Source organism: Pleurodeles waltl, chromosome 3_2 (genome assembly GCF_031143425.1).
Source record: "Pleurodeles waltl isolate 20211129_DDA chromosome 3_2, aPleWal1.hap1.20221129, whole genome shotgun sequence".
Lineage (NCBI taxonomy): Eukaryota > Metazoa > Chordata > Amphibia > Caudata > Salamandridae > Pleurodeles > Pleurodeles waltl.
In genome coordinates, this window is record NC_090441.1 from 32679648 (window position 1) to 32704720 (window position 25073).

At 46.2% G+C, this 25073-nt stretch overlaps 1 protein-coding gene across 2 annotated transcripts in view; it reads left to right on the top strand.

Annotated features, from left to right (window-relative positions):
• MIS12 (MIS12 kinetochore complex component) overlaps positions 1-24774 on the top strand; it is a 43849-nt gene extending 19075 nt beyond the window's left edge. For both annotated transcript variants that reach the window (XM_069226679.1, XM_069226678.1), the window contains exon 2: positions 23919-24774. In XM_069226679.1, the coding sequence (XP_069082780.1) occupies positions 23952-24629 (678 nt within the window). In that variant the 5' untranslated portion in view covers positions 23919-23951 and the 3' untranslated portion in view covers positions 24630-24774. The remainder of the gene's footprint in view (positions 1-23918) is intronic.
• The last annotated feature ends 299 nt before the right edge of the window (positions 24775-25073 follow it).

Consider the following 25073-nt stretch of genomic DNA (forward strand, 5'->3'; position numbering starts at 1 on the left):
AAATGCTTAACACTACTCCTTGGATACGCCTACTGCTCGACCACACTACCACAAAATAGAGCATTAGTATTATCTATTTTTACCACTATTTTACCTCTAAGGGGAACCCTTGGACTCTGTGCATGCTATTCCTTACTTTGAAATAGCACATACAGAGCCAACTTCCTACATTGGTGGATCAGCGGTGGGGTACAAGACTTTGCATTTGCTGGACTACTCAGCCAATACCTGATCACACGACAAATTCCAAAATTGTCATTAGAAATTGATTTTTGCAATTTGAAAAGTTTTCTAAATTCTTAAAAGACCTGCTAGGGCCTTGTGTTAGATCCTGTTTAGCATTTCTTTTAGAGTTTAAAAGTTTGTTAAAAGTTTGAATTAGATTCTAGAACCAGTTGTAGATTCTTAAAAAGTATTCCAACTTTTAGAAGCATAATGTCTAGCACAGATGTGAATGTGGTGGAACTCGACACCACACCTTACCTCCATCTACAGATGAGAGAGCTAAGGTCACTCTGTAAACTAAAGAAAATAGCAATGGGCCCCAAACCTACCAAAGTACAGCTCCAGGAGCTTTTGGCAGAGTTTGAAAAGGCCAACCCCTCTGAGGATGGCAACTCAGAGGATGAAGATAGTGACTTGGAGGGAAATTCCCCCCCTCCAGTCCTACTTAGGGAGAGCAGGGCTTCTCAAGCCCTGACTCCACAAATAATAGTCAGAGATGCTGGTTCCCTCACAGGAGGGACCAACAACTCTGAAATCACTGAGGATAACTCCAGTGAAGAGGACATCCAGTTAGCCAGGATGGCCAAAAGATTGGCTTTGGAAAGACAGATCCTAGCCATAGAGAGGGAAAGACAAGAGATGGGCCTAGGACCCATCAATGGTGGCAGCAACATAAATAGGGTCAGAGATTCTCCTGACATGTTGAAAATCCCCAAAGGGATTGTAACTAAATATGAAGATGGTGATGACATCACCAAATGGTTCACAGCTTTTGAGAGGGCTTGTGTAACCAGAAAAGTGAACAGATCTCACTGGGGTGCTCTCCTTTGGGAAATGTTCACAGGAAAGTGTAGGGATAGACTCCTCACACTCTCTGGACAAGATGCAGAATCTTATGACCTCATGAAGGGTACCCTGATTGAGGGCTTTGGATTCTCCACTGAGGAGTACAGGATTAGGTTCAGGGGGGCTCAAAAATCCTCGAGCCAGACCTGGGTTGACTTTGTTGACTACTCAGTGAAAACACTAGATGGTTGGATTCAAGGCAGTGGTGTAAGTGATTATGATGGGCTGTACAATTTATTTGTGAAAGAACACCTGTTAAGTAATTGTTTCAATGATAAACTGCATCAGCATCTGGTAGACCTAGGACCAATTTCTCCCCAAGAATTGGGAAAGAAGGCGGACCATTGGGTCAAGACAAGGGTGTCCAAGACTTCAACAGGGGGTGACCAAAAGAAAGGGGTCACAAAGACTCCCCAGCAGAAGGGTGATGAGACAACCAAAACTAAAAATAGTAAAGAGTCTTCTACAGGCCCCCAAAAACCTGCACAGGAGGGTGGGCCCAGAGCCTCTTCACAAAACAATGGGTACAAGGGTAAAAACTTTGATCCCAAAAAGGCCTGGTGTCATAGCTGTAAACAGCATGGACACCAAACTGGAGACAAGGCCTGTCCCAAGAAAGGTTCCACTCCAAACTCCCATCCAGGTAACACTGGTATGGCTAGTCTCCAAGTGGGATCAACAGTGTGCCCAGAGCAAATCAGGGTCCACACTGAAGCTACTCTAGTTTCTGAGGGTGGGGTGGATTTAGCCACACTAGCTGTCTGGCCGCCTAACATGCAAAAATACAGACAGCAACTCTTAATTAATGGGACTAGAATAGAGGGCCTGAGGGATACAGGTGCCAGTGTCACCATGGTGACAGAGAAACTGGTTTCCCCTGGCCAATACCTGACTGGAAAAACTTACACAGTCACCAACGCTGACAATCAGAGAAAAGTACATCCCATGGCAATGGTTACTTTAGAATGGGGAGGGGTCAATGGCCTGAAACAGGTGGTGGTCTCCTCAAATATCCCAGTGGACTGTCTGCTTGGAAATGACCTGGAGTCCTCAGCATGGGCTGAGGTAGAGCTAAAAACCCATGCAGCAATGCTGGGTATCCCTGAACTGGTGTGTGTGAAAACAAGAGCACAATGCAAGGCACAGGGTGAAAAAGTAGAGCTGGAGTCTGGAAAAATGGCCCAGCCTACCAAGAGAACAGGAAAGTCAGTTGGGAAACCAACTGCAACACAGCAAAAGAAAGGGAACCTCTCTTCTCAGGAAGAAGTTCTGCCCTCTGAGGGAACTGAGCCTTTGGAGCTTGAACCTTATCAGGTTGAGCTCTTAGGCCCAGGGGGACCCTCAAGGGAAGAGCTGTGTAAGGGACAAGAAACCTGTCCCTCTCTTGAAGGCCTTAGGCAGCAAGCTGCTGAAGAGTCCAAAGGCAAGAAAAATGGAACACATAGGGTCTATTGGGAAGATGGGCTCCTGTACACTGAGGCCAGAGACCCCAAACCTGGTGCCACTAGGAGAGTGGTAGTGCCTCAGCTGTTCAGAGAGTTCATCCTAACATTGGCCCATGACATTCCCCTTGCTGGACATTTGGGACAAACCAAGACGTGGGAGAGGTTAGTCAACCACTTCTACTGGCCCAATATGTCCAACATGGTTAAGGAGTTTTGCCTCTCCTGCCCCACCTGTCAAGCCAGTGGTAAGACAGGTGGGCATCCAAAGGCCCCCCTCATTCCACTTCCAGTGGTGGGGGTGCCCTTTGAAAGAGTGGGTGTGGACATAGTTGGTCCACTGGAACCTCCCACAGCCTCAGGAAATATGTATATCCTGGTAGTAGTGGATCATGCTACCAGGTATCCTGAAGCTATTCCCCTTAGGTCGACTACTGCCCCTGCAGTAGCCAAGGCCCTCATTGGTATCTTTACCAGAGTGGGTTTCCCTAAGGAGGTGGTGTCTGACAGAGGTACCAACTTCATGTCAGCATACCTAAAGCACATGTGGAATGAGTGTGGAGTGACTTATAAATTCACTACACCATACCATCCACAAACTAATGGCTTGGTTGAGAGATTCAACAAGACATTAAAGGGCATGATCATGGGGCTCCCAGAAAAACTCAAAAGGAGATGGGATGTCCTCCTGCCATGTCTGCTTTTCGCTTACAGGGAGGTACCACAGAAGGGAGTAGGGTTCTCACCCTTTGAACTTCTGTTTGGTCATCCTGTAAGGGGACCACTTGCCCTTGTTAAAGAAGGCTGGGAGAGACCTCTCCATGAGCCTAAACAGGACATAGTGGACTATGTACTTGGCCTTCGCTCTAGAATGGCAGAGTACATGGAAAAGGCAACCAAAAACCTTGAGGCCAGCCAACAGCTCCAGAAGTTTTGGTATGACCAAAAGGCTGCACTGGTTGAGTTCCAACCAGGGCAGAAAGTCTGGGTTCTGGAGCCTGTGGCTCCCAGGGCACTCCAGGACAAATGGAGTGGCCCTTACCCAGTACTAGAGAGGAAGAGTCAGGTCACCTACTTGGTGGACCTGGGCACAAGCAGGAGCCCCAAAAGGGTGATCCATGTAAACCGCCTTAAGCTCTTCCACGACAGGGCTGATGTCAATCTGTTGATGGTAACAGATGAGGATCAGGAGGCAGAGAGTGAACCTCTCCCTGATCTTCTGTCATCAGACCCAAAAGATGGTACAGTAGATGGAGTGATCTACTCAGACACCCTCTCTGGCCAACAGCAAGCTGATTGTAGGAGAGTCCTACAACAGTTTCCTGAACTCTTCTCCTTAACCCCTGGTCAGACACACCTGTGTACCCATGATGTGGACACAGGAGACAGCATGCCTGTCAAGAACAAAATCTTTAGACAATCTGACCATGTTAAAGAAAGCATCAAGGTGGAAGTCCACAAGATGCTGGAATTGGGAGTCATTGAGCGCTCTGACAGCCCCTGGGCTAGCCCAGTGGTCTTAGTCCCCAAACCTCACACCAAAGATGGAAAGAAAGAGATGAGGTTTTGTGTGGACTACAGAGGGCTCAATTCTGTCACCAAGACAGATGCTCATCCAATTCCAAGAGCTGATGAGCTCATTGATAAATTAGGTGCTGCCAAATTTCTAAGTACCTTTGACTTGACAGCAGGGTACTGGCAAATAAAAATGGCACCTGGAGCAAAAGAAAAGACAGCATTCTCCACACCTGATGGGCATTATCAGTTTACTGTTATGCCCTTTGGTTTAAAGAATGCCCCTGCCACCTTCCAAAGGTTGGTGAATCAAGTCCTTGCTGGCTTGGAGTCCTTTAGCACAGCTTATCTTGATGATATTGCTGTCTTTAGCTCCACCTGGCAGGATCACCTGGTCCACCTGAGGAAGGTTTTGAAGGCTCTGCAATCTGCAGGCCTCTCTATCAAGGCATCCAAATGCCAGATAGGGCAGGGAACTGTGGTTTACTTGGGACACCTTGTAGGTGGAGGCCAAGTTCAGCCACTCCAACCCAAGATCCAGACTATTCTGGACTGGGTAGCTCCAAAAACCCAGACTCAAGTCAGGGCATTCCTTGGCTTGACTGGGTACTACAGGAGGTTTGTGAAGGGATATGGATCCATTGTGACAGCCCTCACTGAGCTCACCTCCAAGAAAATGCCCAAGAAAGTGAACTGGACTGTGGACTGCCAACAGGCCTTTGACACCCTGAAACAGGCAATGTGCTCAGCACCAGTTCTCAAAGCTCCAGATTATTCTAAGCAGTTCATTGTGCAGACTGATGCCTCTGAACATGGGATAGGGGCAGTTTTGTCCCAAACAAATGATGATGGCCTTGACCAGCCTGTTGCTTTCATTAGCAGGAGGTTACTCCCCAGGGAGCAGCGTTGGAGTGCCATTGAGAGGGAGGCCTTTGCTGTGGTCTGGTCCCTGAAGAAGCTGAGACCATACCTCTTTGGGACTCACTTCCTAGTTCAAACTGACCACAGACCTCTCAAATGGCTGATGCAAATGAAAGGTGAAAATCCTAAACTGTTGAGGTGGTCCATCTCCCTACAGGGAATGGACTTTATAGTGGAACACAGACCTGGGACTGCCCATGCCAATGCAGATGGCCTTTCCAGGTTCTTCCACTTAGAAAATGAAGACTCTCTTGGGAAAGGTTAGTCTCATCCTCTTTCGTTTGGGGGGGGGTTGTGTAAGGAAATGCCTCCTTGGCATAGTTGCCCCCTGACTTTTTGCCTTTGCTGATGCTATGTTTACAATTGAAAGTGTGCTGAGGCCTGCTAACCAGGCCCCAGCACCAGTGTTCTTTCCCTAACCTGTACTTTTGTATCCACAATTGGCAGACCCTGGCATCCAGATAAGTCCCTTGTAACTGGTACTTCTAGTACCAAGGGCCCTGATGCCAAGGAAGGTCTCTAAGGGCTGCAGCATGTCTTATGCCACCCTGGAGACCTCTCACTCAGCACAGACACACTGCTTACCAGCTTGTGTGTGCTAGTGAGGACAAAACGAGTAAGTCGACATGGCACTCCCCTCAGGGTGCCATGCCAGCCTCTCACTGCCTATGCAGTATAGATAAGACACCCCTCTAGCAGGCCTTACAGCCCTAAGGCAGGGTGCACTATACCATAGGTGAGGGTACCGGTGCATGAGCATGGTACCCCTACAGTGTCTAAACAAAACCTTAGGCATTGTAAGTGCAGGGTAGCCATAAGAGTATATGGTCTGGGAGTCTGTCAAACACGAACTCCACAGCACCATAATGGCTACACTGAAAACTGGGAAGTTTGGTATCAAACTTCTCAGCACAATAAATGCACACTGATGCCAGTGTACATTTTATTGTAAAATACACCCCAGAGGGCACCTTAGAGGTGCCCCCTGAAACTTAACCGACTATCTGTGTAGGCTGACTAGTTTTAGCAGCCTGCCACAAACCGAGACATGTTGCTGGCCCCATGGGGAGAGTGCCTTTGTCACTCTGAGGCCAGTAACAAAGCCTGCACTGGGTGGAGATGCTAACACCTCTCCCAGGCAGGAATTGTCACACCTGGCGGTGAGCCTCAAAGGCTCACCTCCTTTGTGCCAACCCAGCAGGACACTCCAGCTAGTGGAGTTGCCCGCCCCCTCCGGCCAGGCCCCACTTTTGGCGGCAAGGCCGGAGAAAATAATGAGAATAACAAGGAGGAGTCACTGGCCAGTCAGGACAGCCCCTAAGGTGTCCTGAGCTGAGGTGACTCTAACTTTTAGAAATCCTCCATCTTGCAGATGGAGGATTCCCCCAATAGGGTTAGGATTGTGACCCCCTCCCCTTGGGAGGAGGCACAAAGAGGGTGTACCCACCCTCAGGGCTAGTAGCCATTGGCTACTAACCCCCCAGACCTAAACACGCCCTTAAATTTAGTATTTAAGGGCTACCCTGAACCCTAGAAAATTAGATTCCTGCAACAAGAAGAAGGACTGCCCAGCTGAAAACCCCTGCAGCGGAAGACCAGAAGACGACAACTGCCTTGGCTCCAGAAACTCACCGGCCTGTCTCCTGCCTTCCAAAGATCCTGCTCCAGCGACGCCTTCCGAAGGGACCAGCGACCTCGACATCCTCTGAGGACAGCCCCTGCTTCGAAAAGACAAGAAACTCCCGAGGACAGCGGACCTGCTCCAAGAAAAGCTGCAACTTTGTTTCCAGCAGCTTTAAAGAACCCTGCAAGCTCCCCGCAAGAAGCGTGAGACTTGCAACACTGCACCCGGCGACCCCGACTCGGCTGGTGGAGACCCGACACCTCAGGAGGGACCCCAGGACTACTCTGATACTGTGAGTACCAAAACCTGTCCCCCCCTGAGCCCCCACAGCGCCGCCTGCAGAGGGAATCCCGAGGCTTCCCCTGACCGCGACTCTTTGAATCTAAAGTCCCGACGCCTGGGAGAGACCCTGCACCCGCAGCCCCCAGGACCTGAAGGACCGGACTTTCACTGGAGAAGTGACCCCCAGGAGTCCCTCTCCCTTGCCCAAGTGGAGGTTTCCCCGAGGAACCCCCCCCTTGCCTGCCTGCAGCGCTGAAGAGATCCCGAGATCTCTCATAGACTAACATTGCGAACCCGACGCTTGTTTCTACACTGCACCCGGCCGCCCCCGCGCCGCTGAGGGTGAAATTTCTGTGTGGACTTGTGTCCCCCCCGGTGCCCTACAAAACCCCCCCTGGTCTGCCCTCCGAAGACGCGGGTACTTACCTGCAAGCAGACCGGAACCGGGGCACCCCCTTCTCTCCATTCTAGCCTATGTGTTTTGGGCACCACTTTGAACTCTGCACCTGACCGGCCCTGAGCTGCTGGTGTGGTGACTTTGGGGTTGCTCTGAACCCCCAACGGTGGGCTACCTTGGACCAAGAACTGAACCCTGTAAGTGTCTTACTTACCTGGTAAAACTAACAAATACTTACCTCCCCTAGGAACTGTGAAAATTGCACTAAGTGTCCACTTTTAAAACAGCTATTTGTGAATAACTTGAAAAGTATACATGCAATTTTGATGATTTGAAGTTCCTAAAGTACTTACCTGCAATACCTTTCGAATGAGCTATTACATGTAGAATTTGAACCTGTGGTTCTTAAAATAAACTAAGAAAAGATATTTTTCTATATAAAAACCTATTGGCTGGATTTGTCTCTGAGTGTGTGTACCTCATTTATTGTCTATGTGTATGTACAACAAATGCTTAACACTACTCCTTGGATACGCCTACTGCTCGACCACACTACCACAAAATAGAGCATTAGTATTATCTATTTTTACCACTATTTTACCTCTAAGGGGAACCCTTGGACTCTGTGCATGCTATTCCTTACTTTGAAATAGCACATACAGAGCCAACTTCCTACAAGGTGGTATCCTAGAGAGATAGTAACTTCATGCCTGCAAACCTTAAAACAATTTGGGATGAATGTGAAGTGACTTATAAGTTCACTACCTCTTGTCACCCACAAGCAAGGTTTAGTGGAGAGATTTAAAAAAACAAAACATGAAGCGCATGATTGCAGGATTCCCTGAACAACTCAGACGGTGGGATATCCTGCTACCATGCTTGCTTTTCTCGTATGGAGAAGTGCCACAGAAAGGAGTGAGTTTTTCTCCCTTTGAAAGTCTGTTTGGTCATCCTGTATGGGGACCATTGTGTCTACTGAGGGAATCCTGGGAAAGACCTCTCAAAGAGCCCAAGCAAGACATTGTGGATATGTGCTTGGCCTACGTTCCAGGATGGCTGAGTACATTGAGAACGCATCCAAAAACCTTGAGGCCAGTCTAGAGTTCCAGAACCACTGGTCTGACCACAAGGCTGTCATAGTGGAGTACCAACCAGGGCAGAAGGTGTGGGTACATGAGCTTGTGGCTCCCAGGGCCGTCCAGGACACATAGAGTGACCCTTACCCTATCCTTAAGAAGAAGAGTGGGGTCACCTGTCTGGTTGATCAAGGCACTCCCAGTAACTCTCTCAGGGTCATCAGTGTAAACCGCCTAAAACTCTTTTATGACAGGACTGATGTGGCCATGCTAATGGTTACTAATGAGGGTCAGGAAGATGATAATAAGCTTCTCCTGGTCCTCCTCTCTCACAGCCCCAAAGATGGGTCAATTGATGGAGTGGTCTTTTCAGACAGCAGCAAGCTGACTGCAGGCAGGTCCTTCAGCAGTATGCTGAACTCTTTTCCCTCACTCCTGATCAGACTATCAGGTGTGTCCATATGCCTGTCAAAAGCAAAATATACTTACAGTCTGACCAAGTGAAGGATAGCATCAGAGCTGAAGTAAGCAAGATGCTGGAGTTAGGGGTAATTGAGCCCTCTGACAGTCCCTGGGCCAGCCCAGTGGTCTTAGGGCCAGATGTACAAAGCCCTTTTGCATTTCTTAACGGTCCGAATCTGTATTTCGGGCCATTAGGAAATGCAAAACGTCCTTTTCTGATGTACAAGGCCTTTAGGATAATGCAAATTGCGATTTCTACAGGGATTACCTATTTGTGATTCCCATTCTGATGTACAAAGCATTTCCTAAATGTGATTTGGGCATTTAGGAAGTGAAATTACCATAGACTTGAAGTCTATGGTAAACATGAGCAATTAAAAAAAATATTTAAAAAATAAAAGCACCCCAAATGCTTTTTAAATTGCAATAGAGCACACATGCCCCTTGGGCAAATATGTGCTCTACATGTGCACCAATATTTTGTTGTCCGTTGTCATCTTTGGTTTTGCATTTTCCAAATAGGAAATCGCTATTTGGGAAATGCAAAACTAGCCCATTGACACAAATGTAATGTAATTCCTTATTTGCGATTTGCTTGTAGGAATCAATATTAGGAAATCAGTATCTCTATACATATCATTTGGCATTTCCTAAATAGCAATTTCCATGAAGATGCTATTTAGGAAATTCAGAATTGCATTTTAGTACATCAGTCAATCAGGGCTTATCACGCACGGCTACTCACCCAAAAGGGTTGCAAGGCGCTGGGGGAGAGGGTGTTGTATAGCACCCAGGAGTGACTTGGTTCTTCAATAAGCCATGTCTTCAGCTCCTTCATGAAATTGAGGGGGGGGAGGCTGTCTGAGGTGTAGCGGTAGGGGGTTCCAGGCTGTGGCTGCGATGTGGGAGAAAGAGAATCCCCCTGTTCTTGATTTCCTGATGCGGGGTACTTCGGCATGAGAGAGCTGGGCTGATCGAAGGGTCCTGTGGGGGTACGTGGAAGTTGAGTCGACTGTTCAGGTAGGCTGGTCCAGTGTCATGGAGGGCATTGTGTGCGTGGATGAGGACCTTGAAGGTGATTCTTTTTTTCTATTGAAAGCCAGTGAAGTGTTCGCAGGTGTTGAGAGATGTGGCAGTGTCTGGGCAGGTCGAGGACCAGTCTGGCGGCGACGTTCTGGATGTTCTGTAGTTTGTGGGTGAGTTTCTTGTTGATCCCGGCGTAGAGCTGTTGTTGTAGTCCAAACTGGTGGTGATGAAGGCGTGTGTGATGGTCTTTTTGTGTTCAAGGGGGATCCATTTGAATGTCTTGCATAGGTGGCGGAGGGTGTGGAAGCAGGTGGATGTGACTGAGCTGATTTGGCAGTCCATGTTGAGTCTGGATTCCAGGATGATCCCTGGTGTACATCAGGCCACTAGTCTGCAAACCTCATTCCAAGGGAGGTAAATCAGAGCTGAGGTTTTGCATGTACTATAGAGATCTCAATGCTGTCACCAAGACAGATCTACACCCTGTCCCAGGAGTAGATGAACACATTAACAGGTTAGGGGCAGCCACCTTTCTCAGTACTTTTGATCAGGTACTGGCAGATTGGTCTGACCCCTAGAGCAAAAGAAAGATCAACATTCTCGACCCAGATGGGTATTACCAGTTCACCGCCATGCCTTTAATTTGAAGAATGCCCCTTACGCCTTCCAAAGATTGGTGAATAAAGTCCTTGCTAGGTTGGAAGCCTTTAGTGCAGCATATCAAAGCTTCACTTGGCAGAATCACCTGATCCACCTTGGCAAAGTTCTTGACGCTCTGCAAAGTGCAGGCCTCACTATCAAGGCAAACAAGTGCTAGATAGGACAGGGCAAGGTTGTATACTAGGGTCACCTTGTAGGTGGAGGCCAAGGTTAACCACTACAACCCAAGATCCAGACCATTCTAGACTGGGAAGCTCCAACCACCCAGACCCAAGTCAGGGCATTCCTTGGCTTGGCTAGGTACTACAGAAGGTTTGTGATGGTGTATTCTACCATTGTAGCATCCCTCACAGAATTGATCTCCAAGAAAATACCAAAGAAAGTAAACCGGACAGTGAGCTGTCAAAAGGCTTTTGACACTCCGAATGAAGCAATGTGCTCAGCACCCATTCTCAAAGCTCTAAATAGTTCAAAGCAGGTCAGATCGCAGACTGATGCCTCTGAACATAGGATAGGAGCAGTCCTAGCCCAAACCAGTGGTGAATGCCATGACCAACCTGTTGCTTTCATTAGCAGGAGGTTATTCCTCAGAGAACAGCGTTGGAGTGTCATCGTGAGGGAAGCCTTTGCTGTGGCCGGGCCCTGAAGAAGTTGAGGCCATACCTGGTTGGTTCTCACTTCCTTGTTTAAACTGACCACAGGCCTCTCGGATGGCTGATACAAATGGAAGGTGAAAACCCCAAACTGGTCCATCTCCCTACAGGGAATGGACTTTACAGTGGAACACACACCTGCAACTGGCCATGCCAGTGCAGATGGACTTTCCAGGTTTTTCCATTTAGACAATAAAGACTCTCTTGGGAAAGGATAGTCTATTTTTTTTTTGGGGGGGGGAGGGTTGTGTATGAAAGTGACCCTTATTGACACCCACACTTTTTGCCTGGTATTTGATGGAATTTTGACTAAAAGTGCACTGGGTTCCTGTTAACCAGGTCCACAGTGCAATATCTCATTCCCTACAACTATGCAATTGTTCCCCAGTTGGCTGTACTTTTGGCACACCTGTAAGTCCCTACTAAGTGGTAGCCCTGGTACCCACAGCATGAGTACCAAAGAGGGTCCTCAAGGGCTGCAGCGTGTATTGTGTCATCCTTCGGGACCCCTCACCTAGCACATGCAGACTGCCATTGCAGGATGCCTGTCTTGGTGTAGCTAAAAGTGAAAACACAACATGGCACACAGCCTTTTGTTCCCTTTCCCCTAACACTGTGCACAATATATGTAAGTCACCCCTACAGCAGGCCTTAGAGCCCTAAGGCAGGCTGCACTATATTAGATGTTAGGACAACCCTGCAACAACACATATGCCCCCCTATGTCTTTCGTTTTTTATACATAGTGAGTGAACAGGGAAGCCATTTAAAGTACATGTGCTGGACACTGGTCAGTACGAGTTCCCCTGCAACATGATGGCTTCACTGAACATAGGGATGTTTGGTATATAACATCTCCTATTAATAAACCCTCACTAATGCCAGTGGTAGTGGTAGATTTATTAATAAATGCACCCAGAGGGCACCTTAGATGTGCCATCTGAAAACCTGCCAGCTACTGGTGTGCTGACTGACTAGTTTTAACCAGCCTGCCACCACAGACATGTTTCTGAAGCCCAAGTGTTGTGGGCCTTTGCTCTCGGGTGGTCAGGAACAAAGCCTGCTCTGGGAGAGGTGTTTACACACCCCACCCAACAGGATGACCTGCAAAACTGTATTCCAATGCAGGGTGCTTCAAAGAAGCCCACCACCCTTCGTGTGCAGAGTTGGCTTCGCCCAAAGGAGGGATGCCAACCCAACCCCCCCCCCGGCCACAGGGCCCATTTGGCACCTGGACAGGTGGGAAAATGAGTAGTCAGAGATACGTATCCTCCTCTCAGGCCAGTCCCACCCCTAAGGTGCGCTGCCTGATGTAGACACAACTTTTCACAGTGTGCCATCTTGGTGATGGTAGAACTAGGAACTCTAGGAGAGAGTTATGACCACTTCCCACAGAAAGTGATCATATAGGTGGTGTAGTGACACCAGGGGTAAGTAGCCCATTGGCCGCCACCCTATACTCCCCTAAACACCCCTAAATTCAGTATTTTAGGGGAGCCCCTGGCACCAGTAAAGCAGATTCTTGCTGACCTAAGAAGAAGGACACAAAGAGCCACAAAAGCAAAGACTGAGGAAGAAGCATCTGACTTGGTCCCTGCCCTGCCTGCCTGCTGTTCCCATCTATTTGTTTCAAAGTCGCCTCGTCCTGCAAGCTGTTGTGCCTCCAAAGGCCTGGGAGGACTGACTGCCTGCCTTTAACAAAGGACCTAGGAACTGTGGAGCAGCGGAGCTGCTTCCCCACATCCTGCAGGCACCCCAAGAGACCTGAGAGAACATTGGACTGCAAAAACCCGACATCGGAAAGCACCACTGCACCGTGCCGCTTAGCCTGAGTTGAAGTGGGCCATCTGTGCCTGTGTGGTCATGCAGAGACAAAGCCCACCCTGGACTTGTCCACGCAGACTCAGACACTGCCTGCAGCCCCTGTTTGCAGGCTCCCTCAACCCCGAGTGTTCCCAGTGGAGAAAACCAACACCTCAAGACATCTCTGCATTGTAGGAAAATACTCCCCTTTTTGGCATGGTTATCCCCACTTTTTGCCTGCTGTAAGTGTGTTTTGACTGTTTTCACTGGGATCCTGCTAACCAGTGATTGTGCTCTCTCACTCTAAATTTGGTTGCTTAGGGCTTTGTACATCCCACAATCGGCACACTTGTGCCCCCTTATAAGTCCCTAGTATATGGTACCTAGTTACCCAGGGCATTGGGGCACTAGGGGTTCTACATGGGCGGCAGCATGTATTGTGCCACCCATGGGAGCCCATGAAATATGTGTCTGCAGGCCTGCCATTCCAGCCTGCGTGAAAAGGTACATGCACTCTTTCACTACAGGTCACCGTAAGTTACCCCTATGGCTGGCCCTCCTAACTCAGAGGACAGGGTGCAGGTACCTGTGTGTAAGGGCACCCCTGCGTGAGTAGATGTGCCCCTACAAACGCCAGGTCCATTAAACTGGACTCGTAAGTGCGGGGAAGCCATTTTAACTGTGTACTGGACACAGGTAGTGACCTACATAACTCCGAACATATGCATGTTTGGTATCAAACATGTCTGAATCACACCCCAATACTGTTGCCAGTATTGATTGTATGGTTCCATGCACTCTGGGAGCTCCTTAGGGAACCCCCAGCATTGCTCCTACCAGCCTTCTGGGGTTTTTGTGGGCAGTCCATGATGCTGCCACCCCTCAGACAGTTTTCTGCCCTCCTGCTGCTTAACCAGTCTAGGCAGAGGAAGGCAGAACAAAGGAATTCCTGTGGGAGAGGGAGGTAACACTGTCTCCCTTGGAAATAAGTGTTTCATGGCTTGTGAAGGGTGGCTTCCCCAAGACCCCCAGTATGCTTTAAAGGACACATTTAGTGCCCTTCTTGCATAAACTGGTTTGCACCAGTCCAGGGATCCCCTGGTCCCTGCTCTGGCACACAACTGGACAAAGGAAAGGGGAGTGACCACTTCCCTGTCCATCACCACCCTTGGGGTGTTGCCCAGAGTTCCTCCAGGCGGCCAGTTGTTTCTGCCATCTTGAATCCAAGGTTTGCAGAGGCCCCTCGGAGCATCTGAGTGGCCAGGTCAGATAGGTGACCTCACAGCCTCCTCCTCATGGGTAGTCACCCTAATAGGTGACCAGTCCCCCTCCTGGGCTATCTAGGGTCTCCCTCTTGGGTGGGGTCTTGTGATTTGAAGTGCAAGATTCCTCCTCTGCGTCGTTTCTTCATCTTTTGGCCTCTGGGACTGCAACTGGACCCTCCATGAACCGACAATCTGCAACTTCAGCGACAACTTCACTCTGAAACATTGTTTCTCTGGCTCCTTCTAGCAATTGCAACATTTTCCCCAGCTGTGCATCCTCTGAAGTTTTCAGCCTGCACAAGAAGTAAGAAGGAATCTCCCTTTGAGTGAAGGAGTCACTCCTCTGCATCTGCAGGTACCAACTGCAACGACGACCGGCTGCGTGGATCTTCTCTACTACAGAGCTGCGTGGATCCTGCATCACAGGTGGTGGTCTGAAGTGATCCCCTTGGTCCTCTCTACCAGCTGTCCAACTTGGGAGACTGTAAGCCCTTGCCTTGCCTTGCAGGATAGTACCCCGGTGCACGTGACTCTTGCAGCTGCCAAGGCTTGTTTGTTCCTCCTTCAAGGGATCGTCAGGCTCCGTGTAGCCCCGGCTCCCAGCACTGCTTTCCTGCCTGCTGCTCCAGCGACGCGGGACTCCTCTTCAATTGTGCTGACTGGGCCTCACTGCGACTCCTGTGCCTACTGCCAGTGGGTTGCCTGTGGGGGCTGCTTTCTCCTTTTGTGACTCTTCTAGCTGCTGAGGGTCACCCCGGACTCCCCTCCTTGTGTTGAGTCCCCTGGACCTTGCTGGTCCTTCAGCCTTGCAAACCTTCTCTGTCTTAAGCTTGTTGGTGGTTTTCCAGCACCACTGACCGACTGCATCTCGACCTCCGATGTGGGACATCACTTGAATCACCTTTGGGACTCCTCTTCAGCTCCTGTGCTGCACTGCTGACCTTTTTCGTCCGCCGTCGACCTGGTCCTGCATCCACAGAAAGGTGGGTAGTGACTACTGCCACAACTGGACACTCCAACTCGAACCGTACTTGGTCCCCTTCCTTCTCAGGATCCACGTTTGGGTTCTTCCACTCTTGGTTGGGTCTTGCATAATCCTTTTCCAAAGTCCTCCTGTTGATTTTAGGGAAAACCAGGTACTTACCTCTGCTCTCCTGGTCGCTGGGGGTCGCTCTGGTACTCATCACTTGGGATTCCTAGTTCCTCCAGCTCCCTTCTACTGATTCCACTTCCTTGGGTGGGGGACTGCCTTTCACATTCCACTTTTTTTTTAGTATATGGTATGGCTTTCTCCTAGGGCCCTCATTACTTGTTATTGCTTTTACCAGTGCCTATTGCTTTCTATGATATTTACTGATTGCTAATGTGTATATAATAGTGTGTTTGTTTACCTCCAGTTGGGGGATTGCCTATTCAGTATTGAGTTACTATTAATAAAGTACCTTTAATTTTGTAACACTGTGTGGTTCTTTCATGTGTGTAAGTGCTGTGTGACAATAGTGGTATTGCATACGCTTTTCATGTCTCCTAGATAAGTCTTGGCTGCTCATTCACAGCTTCCTCCTAGAGAGCCCTGGCTTCCTAGGCCCAGCCTACACTTCACTAATAGGGGATACCTGGACCTGGTATAAGGTGACACCATAGGTGTTCACCACATAACATGCCTGCTTTCTACATGCACCTGTCGCAACTGGATCGTCAAGAAGAGGCCCTAAGGTGTCCTCGAACATCATGGGAGCTAAGCCCATGTGCTGGTTCAGCCCGACTGGCCTCCCAGTGCAAACCTGCAGCCTCTCTTTAACCGGACTAATCCCTATAGACTAACTTTGGACACCCATCGCTGTACTGCACCTGGTTGCCTCAGTGCTGCCTGAGGTGACCTGTTGGTGCTGCCTAGTTCCCACCCCATACTTACCTTAAGGCCAGAAGATTGGTCCTGTACGTCGCTGTACTATACCTGTATGCAGTGTTCATTTTTGCTCCCTAGGATAACATTGCAGCTTCTGAAAAATGCACTGTCAACTTTTGAAACCTGAAAGTATTTATTTTGCATAACTTAACTAATTGTATTGATTCTGGTGCCTAAATAGATATATATAAAGATACTTGTTACTTTTGTAAACTGGTGTGGATCTCTTTATTGAGTCATGTGTCTCATTTGTTGACTGTGTGCCTATGGTAAATGTCTAACACTTCTCTCTGATAAGCCCAAGGCTGCGCAACCACTTCACCCCCTAAAAAAGAGCACACTGGGATTGCTAGAGCAACCCTTTGTCCACTTGTAAGGGAACCCCTGGTCTCTTTGCATGGTACTTCTCATTTTGGTATACCAGATAAAGAGCCAGCTTCCTACAGTGGACAGCTCCGGCCTCGGGCCATGGTGGGGGCTCCTCTCCCCCGTCTCCCCCCAGGGGCGACTGCAGTGTTTGCAGGAGGCTCTACAAGCATGGAGATCCCCAGATATAGCAGGATGCAACAGGAGTTTGCGGGATGATGTGATGGGGAGAAAGAGCTTCTTAAGGATGTCCTGTTGGCCATCTTGGTTCCCCTACGAATGCTGTTGAAACACTTCTTCAGTCCCACAAATTTCAATTTACAGTTCTGAAAACACTAGCATTACCCCTGTGTCCTCCTCACTACCCAGATGTAGTATAGGCAAAGCTCATACACAATCTTCACAGTTTTATTTTTTTTATGTCAAGTCTGCTGGTTGCTAAAGACCTATTGTAAGCTTACAACGGGCTTAGATCCCACCCATTGCTTACTTGTGGTTGGCTTAAGAGTCACTTACATTTGCTTGCTGATTATTCTAAGGCTTGCCTTCCTGTTCTAGTGTTTTTCCCTCCCAGAGCATGTCCTCTTTACAATACTTTGTTTGAGTGTCTTGTATCCTTCCAGTGCCCCTATTTAAGGAACTATTTCCTTTTTCATTCAGCATTCTGTGATAGTGCATGTGTTTGATAGCTCTCTTTCTCATGTGCTGCATCATCCCTCAAATATTCTCCCACACTGTTCTTCCCAGCAGCTTGCCTGGAAATGCACAGCAATGAATAGTGTTGCTCTGGTATGGCTGAAAAGCAGACTTTAAGGGTTGTTTGTTTTTCCTTTATCTCCTGTACACCAAATGTTGTGTGAAAGTACAGCATTTGACTCACAAAGGCTTTCATGACATTGGGGCAGAGGCCACCAGCTGTACTCAGCTGGTGTCCTGGAGACCAGTAAATCGCCTCCCTGGAAAGTAAATTAGGCCGTATGAAGTGTTTCCCTTTAAATTCTGACGCTTATTCTTCTCAATATTCAGTTCAGAGTTTGAGTGAAAGGTTTTTTAAGATATCAGAAGATATGTGTTTGCTTTTTCTCCAGTATTTTGATTTTACTTATTTGAAGAAGTGCTTTACAGCGAAACATTGTCAAAGCCAACAGCTGAGTTCTCGCATTATAAAGGTGCATCCTATAGGCTTTGTCTGACCTTGTTTTATGTCTCGTGAATGAGAGTAGAAGGTAGGAGTAGGGGTCCCTGCTGGGCCTGGACATCTATCTAAACAGCTCAGTACCTCTCTGTGCAGGGGGCAGAGAAAGGTTCTTCATTATGGGAGCAGTAACAGAGGGCATGGGGGTGTACTCTGTCCCCTGAGCTCATCAGCAATCAAGTAAGTCTTTTTCTAAAGTCTGTTTTTCATGCAGAGGCTTGAAAAAGAACTAATAAAGAGTCTTTTGAGGAGAAAGTTGGGAGAGTTCTTTTGGAAACTTTGGCTGGCATGAATGTAGGAAAGTGTAGGACTTGAAGGGAAATACTTTGACAGAGATCTGTTTCTGCGATTCTGAACAGTTAGTTGTAAATATGGGTTTTCATTCTGAAGAAATGCCCCCTGTTTCTTCTGAACCTGTGTTGAGACAATTTGTTAAGGTGCAGACACCTAGATGACCTAGTCATCAACTTTGCAGTGATGTTATTTTTATGGAATGGAACAATACAGATAAAATAGTTTCATGCTTCATGTCCAAAATGTATCGGTTGGGAAAGATGGATGAAACAAATCCCAGAGTTAGTATCAATGGACTCCTTAGTAGCCAGTTTTCAGGGGGTACATCCATGGTTGAGGAAAGTATGAACAAAGATCCTACGGCTAAAAAGACAGAATCTGCTGTGAAAGAGGCTTATGTTTGAGCTAACATGGCTTTGAGAGCGTGTCTATATGGTGCATATACTATCTGTGAGAAAATGGTTTAGTGTCTGGGTGTCTGCCACAAGTAATAAAGTCACTGTCTTGCTAGGCCCTTTCAGACGTTCTTTAATTTAAACCTGAGATCAAACCCTGGTGGCTATGGCACAGAGCAGACAGGTAAACCATTTTAGAAGTGCCATAACAGTTAAAAAGTTGAAACCACTATACAGTAAAAGTCCACCCTTCAATTTATAAAAACTTAATACGCAAAATGACAAAAATGCCCCAAGGGTAACAATATATATATATATGAATTTTTAAAGATTTAAGAAGAAAAAGTGCCAATAAGCGTAAAGCACCAATGATGGCCTATGCCTGCGGTGGACCATGACATAGAAGAAATTTCAGGCCAACCACAGTGGAACATGGGTTATATACACTAAGTAGATTAGCTCTGCTAGGGCCTGGAAGTAGGGAAGTTTGAAAACATTCCCAAGTCCCAATCTGAAAAGCGACTTTGGGCCAGATGTATCATTTTTAGAAATAGCGATTACCTAATTGTGATTCTATGCAAATTGCAATTAGGTAATCGCTATTTCTAATGTATGAAACTCATTGAATTTCATTAAGCGTTTCCTAATGGGTCACAAATCGACTTATCTCATTAATATGAATGAGGTAGGTTGCAATTTGCGACCCATTAGGAAATGGAAAAATCACAGGGATGATGGCCTGGGGTCTGCAGACCTTCATGTCTGTGATTGCTTTAAAATAAAGCAATTTATTTTTTTATTTTATTTTAAAGGTAGCACATTTTCCTTGGAGGAAAACTGGATGCGTTTAAAAAAATAAAAAGTTTACTTTTCATTTTTTTAAAGTCGGCAGTGGTCCCTGGGACCACTGCCTGCTCTTAAAAATATTTTCACAAAGGCAGAGGGGTCCCTTTGGGGACCCCTTCCCATTTGCGAATGGGTTACCATGTGGTAAAATGCAAATGTTTTGTGACCGCATATTGTAAACAAAACATTCTTACATACCGCTGTGATTCAGTTTTAGGAAGGGTCGTCCTGAACATACCCCTTCCGGTATACCAAGTGGGTATATATTTGCAATTCTAAATTGTGATTCGGTAACGTGTACCGAATCGCAATTTGGAATTCATACACACTAAACTGCATTTTACCCATCGCAAACCGGACAGTAAAATGCATGATACAGCTGGAAAACTCTTTCCTGGATCGAACATAATGCAATCAGATCCCAAGGAACTGCTGGTTGGATACTTTTCAACGTCAGCTCCTTGTAGTTCTGGAGCGAAAGGTTTTGAAAAAGTTTCCAAACTTCTTTTGGTGCCCAAACCACCACCTGAGTACATTTCACTTCAATTTCTGTGGTGTCTAAAAACAGACTCCTTGTCCAGGTGATTTCTTCTCAGGTTTGATCCTCATTATATGCTAACCATAGATGCCAGCTTGATAGAATGGGGGGCAATGTTAGTGTACTAAACTGTGCAGAAGTGCACAATAAAGGAGAAACACCAGTAATAGAACTGGAAGGAGTTGACATCACTTTGGAAGGCTCTGAATATTTTTTCCAGGGTATTAAATTAATTTAGAAGAGCTCCAAACTTTAAATTAAAATTAATTTTTGTAATTTTTCTGTATGTGAATTAAAGAAAATATTTCAATATTTGTGCATTTGTTTGATGTATATGTTTCTGTATTTTTGTTTATTGTTTGAAGGTTTAAATTGTATGAATCGCTTAGGCTGGTGGGCCCCAGCTTCCATTAATCCCTCAGTGGAGGCTTCCAGGCTTCAGTAATGATTCTTTGGAGGTCCAGAGAAATCAAAAGATTAAGAACCACTGGCACAAAGTGTATTCTGGGCCTGTAAGTTAAATGCCACTAGTGGACTACAGCACCCATTGAATCATCCACTGCAGTAACAGTGCAACATGACTGGAAGCCTCCCAAGTGTAGCCCGCTGTGAAATTTTAAACTGCGTACCTGAATTGTCAAAATAACCCCTTTTGACAGGCCTAAGCCTTCCTTTTAAATACTAATAAGTCACCCCTAAGTCGGTCGCACTGCCCATAAGGCAGGGTGCATGGTATTTAGAAGTAGGATATGTAGAAATGTAATGTTGCACGTCTTTGCAGCATGAAAGCCTCAAAACCTCTTTTCACTGTAGCAAGGCTAACTAATTGTTCTGTAGGAAAGCATTGGTATGCAGTATACAATAATAATGTTATTTCCAGCTAGGAAACAGCCACAAATTTGATTCTTTAACTGTTTGTAATATTTATAAGCAAAGTTGTGTTTTTAATAAATATAACAGAAAATGTCTTTTTTGTGAATGGGAAGATGTTTCTGTTCCTCTGGCAGGATGAACATTTGGGTGGTGACTAGTATTTTGATTAACTTCAAAGAGGCCTACACTATCACAGGGAAATGCAACCTGACTCCTAGGCAGAGCACTTCTTCGTTTGCCCTATTTAGGCAAGCACCAATCCCAGTGGGGGAGGGATTGTCCCCACAACAGGTTTAGAGTGATCATAGAGGAGAGGGGGCTCATTTCCCGGGCTCCACCTCTGGGGAGGGGGCACACAGGCTCTACAAAGGGGAATAAATGTTTTGCAATCTTGGATTTAGACATAGAGGGACACTGTGGGGTTGTTTGCTCTAGGGCACAAAGACGTGCTACAAAAGTGGGCAGGGTTACCTTCAGCAACTTGTCCGATGTTGGTTAGGGAGGGGCCAGGAGTCACCCACATCACCATGCTGGTCCCAGGCATAAATGTGGCACCCACAGTTTCCTCCTTAGAACCCTGTGGAAGATTGGAAGAGGATTAAACCTGCTGTTTGAGATCTGAGAAGAACCTAGAAGACTGGATCTGCTCTCCTTCTTGGAGCCAGAAGTGGATTTCAGGGGTCATAATGCTTACCTCCTGCTCAGACTTCAGGGTCAGACAATCTATAAAAGGCCTTTCCTGCAACTGACCAGATCTGACTGAACCTCCACTGGACCCTGCCGGTGGCTTCTGCTGAAGTGAGTTTTGACCCCACGTCCCAAAAGGTCCTGGTACCCTTGGCTGTGTCAAAATGTATTCTTAACATATCCAGCAACATGGGACAGTGAAACGTTGTGGCTTCAAAGTCCTCTGGAGGACTGGGACCAACCTGCCAAGTTGATCTGACGAAAGTGCATTCCCTCTGGGCTGAAGATTCAAGTTGGTCCCATCCAAAGATTTTCCGCAGCAGCAAATTTGATTCTGCAGGACGTCGAAGAGACGGTATCTGGCTTCGTGGAGCCCTTTTCAGCTACAGTCTTGCTCCAATGGAAGAATCTGAGCTCCAAAAAAGTGACCAAGTCCAAACGTAGAAATCTTCATCAGGCGAAGGTGTCAAAAGTATTTGGCTGGCAAGGGACCTTCCTTTGGCGCAAAATTCAAATGTCTTCTGCTTGTAGTTGTCAGAAGTCAACGGCTTCACCGGGTCCTCGTCCTGCTGCTGTCCGATGTCGTAGAGCTCTCTTTGGCCACAGCCTTCTGCCATCCTCCACTGAGGATTTTTGATTTCGATCTCATGAGGCTTAGTCAGAAGGTATACATTTCCAACCGAGTTGAACCTGGTTTCCGTATCTAACCCTTGCTCCGTCTCCATCAGCCTTAACTTGCGCTTAAGTACAAGTCAAGTCCAACCAGATTACCGCAGTCGGTGCTTAACTCTTTTTGGTGCTATTTGTTTTAAGTAAAGTTTAAAGATGTGTATCTCCAGTGTTCCTTATTTGATTTGTTGTTTTGGTGTCATTTTATTTATTACAATTTATTCTCTATTTTTCTAAATTGGTTTGGGATTTTTCTTGTATTGTGTTTTGACCTTATTACTGTTATGGCACTGCATAAATACTTTACATAGTGCCTCTAAGAATGTTGTTTACCATAGCTCATCATTTAGTGCTTGTGTTTTGACCTTGTTACTTTTTAGCACTGCATAAATGCTTTACTTATTGCCTCTAAGTTAAACCTGGCTGCCCTGTGCCATCGCTACTAGGGGTTTGAGCTCAGGTTAGTTTAGTGATTTTAGTAATTTGCCCTAACAAGGATTGTGGTTATTACTTGAGGTAGGCATCTACTCCTCAACTAATACTCCAATTTCATACAAAGAGCATTTGAAATGCCTGTTTGCACCAAGACCAGTAACACCTTTCTAAAACGTAGCCTTACGAATAGTGAAACCATTTAGCTTGGTGGCATTGAAGTCGATGGAGGAGCACACGTTTTTGGAGGGTGAGTTGTGATTTTGCCTTAATTATACACTATGATACGTGTACTCATTTTGTGTTTTATTGTTATTTAATCATTCACTTCATCCTTTGGTCTGTTGTTGGGGCTGTTGGTCAGCCCACTTTAGCCATTGGCCAATTCCACTGTGTGTGGTAGCATTTTCATCTTTCGTGAGGAACACATCCATACAAAACACATCCTTTAATACTAGGAGTGTTAGAGAAAGGTGTGCTTTTTGAGACTAAAACAATATGTTTGCCTTTACACTTCTTTTTTTTTTTTTCTATTTTTTTTTTTCTAGTATTGGCGAGGGCCCAGCACCTCCCACATCAATGATGTTTTCCAAAAGCAGCTCTGAAACAAGCCTAGACAGAAGTCAATCCCAGATCCGTTGGCTTTTCCAAAACTTGTTTATTAATTTTAAATGATAAAATATGGAGACAACCATGCTGATTTTGACCCTTAAATTGCATCATAGACCATTATTACTTTGTCATACTATATGTCACTGCTGAAGTCACCAGCTTGTGCTTGACTGCTCGGATCTTTACATCAAAAAACTATGTAACTTTATTTTGAGCTTTAAGCAGCTGAACAGCGAGAGGACCTACATTCAGTGTCATGTCTCCAATTAGGAGATAAACAAACAGGTCTTGGACGAGTAGGCATACACTTGTGAGGTGAACCTGTACGACAAAAGATTTTTCATCAAAAACAAACGTTGTGTTGGCATCGCTAACATTCTCAGTCTTGGTATGATGCCAAGACTGACCAGAGTTCTAAAATGTAAGAATGCTACATGCTTCAATGCTAAGACTAAAGTTTTGATTATAGCTTGTTTACTGACCAAAAGTAAGCAAGAATTTACGATTCTACAATATATTACACGTGCATTCAGAAAAGTCCTTCCTTTCCAGTGCTCTTTATTCGCAAACACCGCTGTATAAGGCATTAGAGGTAAGTTGCACCTCAGAGATTGCTGGCTACGGTTTATCCAGTATAAGTATAAATTGTCCTGCAGCTGTTGATCAGTCTGACCAGAGCCAGCCATCGAAGAAAACATAGATGCTGATGATTCTCTCTGAAAATTCCCTTTTAAAATCTGACCTCTAGTCTGTTATATTAGTGCATCCCTGTTATTTAGTAGAAATTAGCAATTTCTGTTTCCATGTTTTGCTCTTCATAAACTGTTACATAGACGAACACGTACACTGTGAAATGATTGCTGGCTTATTGTGAAAACTCATTGTATTCCTGTTTTTTCTTTACAGGTCTCCTTGTATTTGATTCCATTTTTGAGTGCGATGTCTGTGAATCCAATGTGTTATGAAGCTCAGTTTTTTGGATTTACACCTCAAACATGTGTTTATCGAATCTATGTTGCCTTTGAGGGCTACCTTTTTGAAACCATGCTGGTGGTTGAAAAGGTGATCCTGAAGAAATTGGAAGGTTTCCCGAGCAGTAAAATTAGCCCTTTCCAGGTCCGGGAAAGCACAGAGAAGTATCTTTGCTTCATGAACGATTGTTTTAATCACTTATTTGAGAAGTTAGAAAATGCGCTTTTGAATCTGCTTAGCATTCCTAAAAATGCTCTCCTTCCTAGTGACAAGGTTCATGAGCGGTATCCTTATACCAAGGAGCAGGTTGAGCGTCTCCAAAAAGAGACCGAGCAACTGCAGCAGCAATGTAGGAACGAAACGCTGGCAAAGCAGGCCCTTCTGGCTGAATTGGAAGAGCAGAGGGTGGTTCAGGCTGAACTAGAAAAGATGGTGCAGTGGATGGATGGACTGGACACTGTGTGCAGAGAGCATGGCACGAGCAGTTTGAAAGAAAGCTTACTCTTAATGGCTGAAACCTCGAGGAGCCTCAAACAAAAACGAGAAGAGGTTAACATAAAAAACAAGAGACTAAAAAGTAACGAATCTTCGTCCAGCCAAATGAGCATACAAACGAGGCATCTGAGACAGGATTGTAAAAAGTGAACTTTGGTGTTTGAGTTACAATAAACTTATTTTTATTTTGAATACTGTGCATCACTAGCCAGCCCCTGGAAAGAGTGGAAAAGAAATGTCGCAAAACCAAAGCTTGTCAGTCATCTTGCTTCTGCGTATAGCATGAGTGATGCCCTGATGACCTAGTGCTTTCTTGACTTAAAGAACATGCAAAAACAAGGATCATGAGAAGAACATTTGTATTGTTTCCGCCTGCACTGTGCATTTTAGTGTTTGGGACAGGGAAACTAAATTCATTATTAATATTTCAAGATTTAATGCACGTCTGATGGTATGTGATTGGAGAGAATCACTTTTCACAGTGGAACAAAGAAATGAAAATAACATGCTTTGAAAATTAGTTTCAGCCACAGTGCCTCATTTGAAGTAGATAGGTTTGTTGATATTTGAATCTTGCATGATGATGGCCGTCCA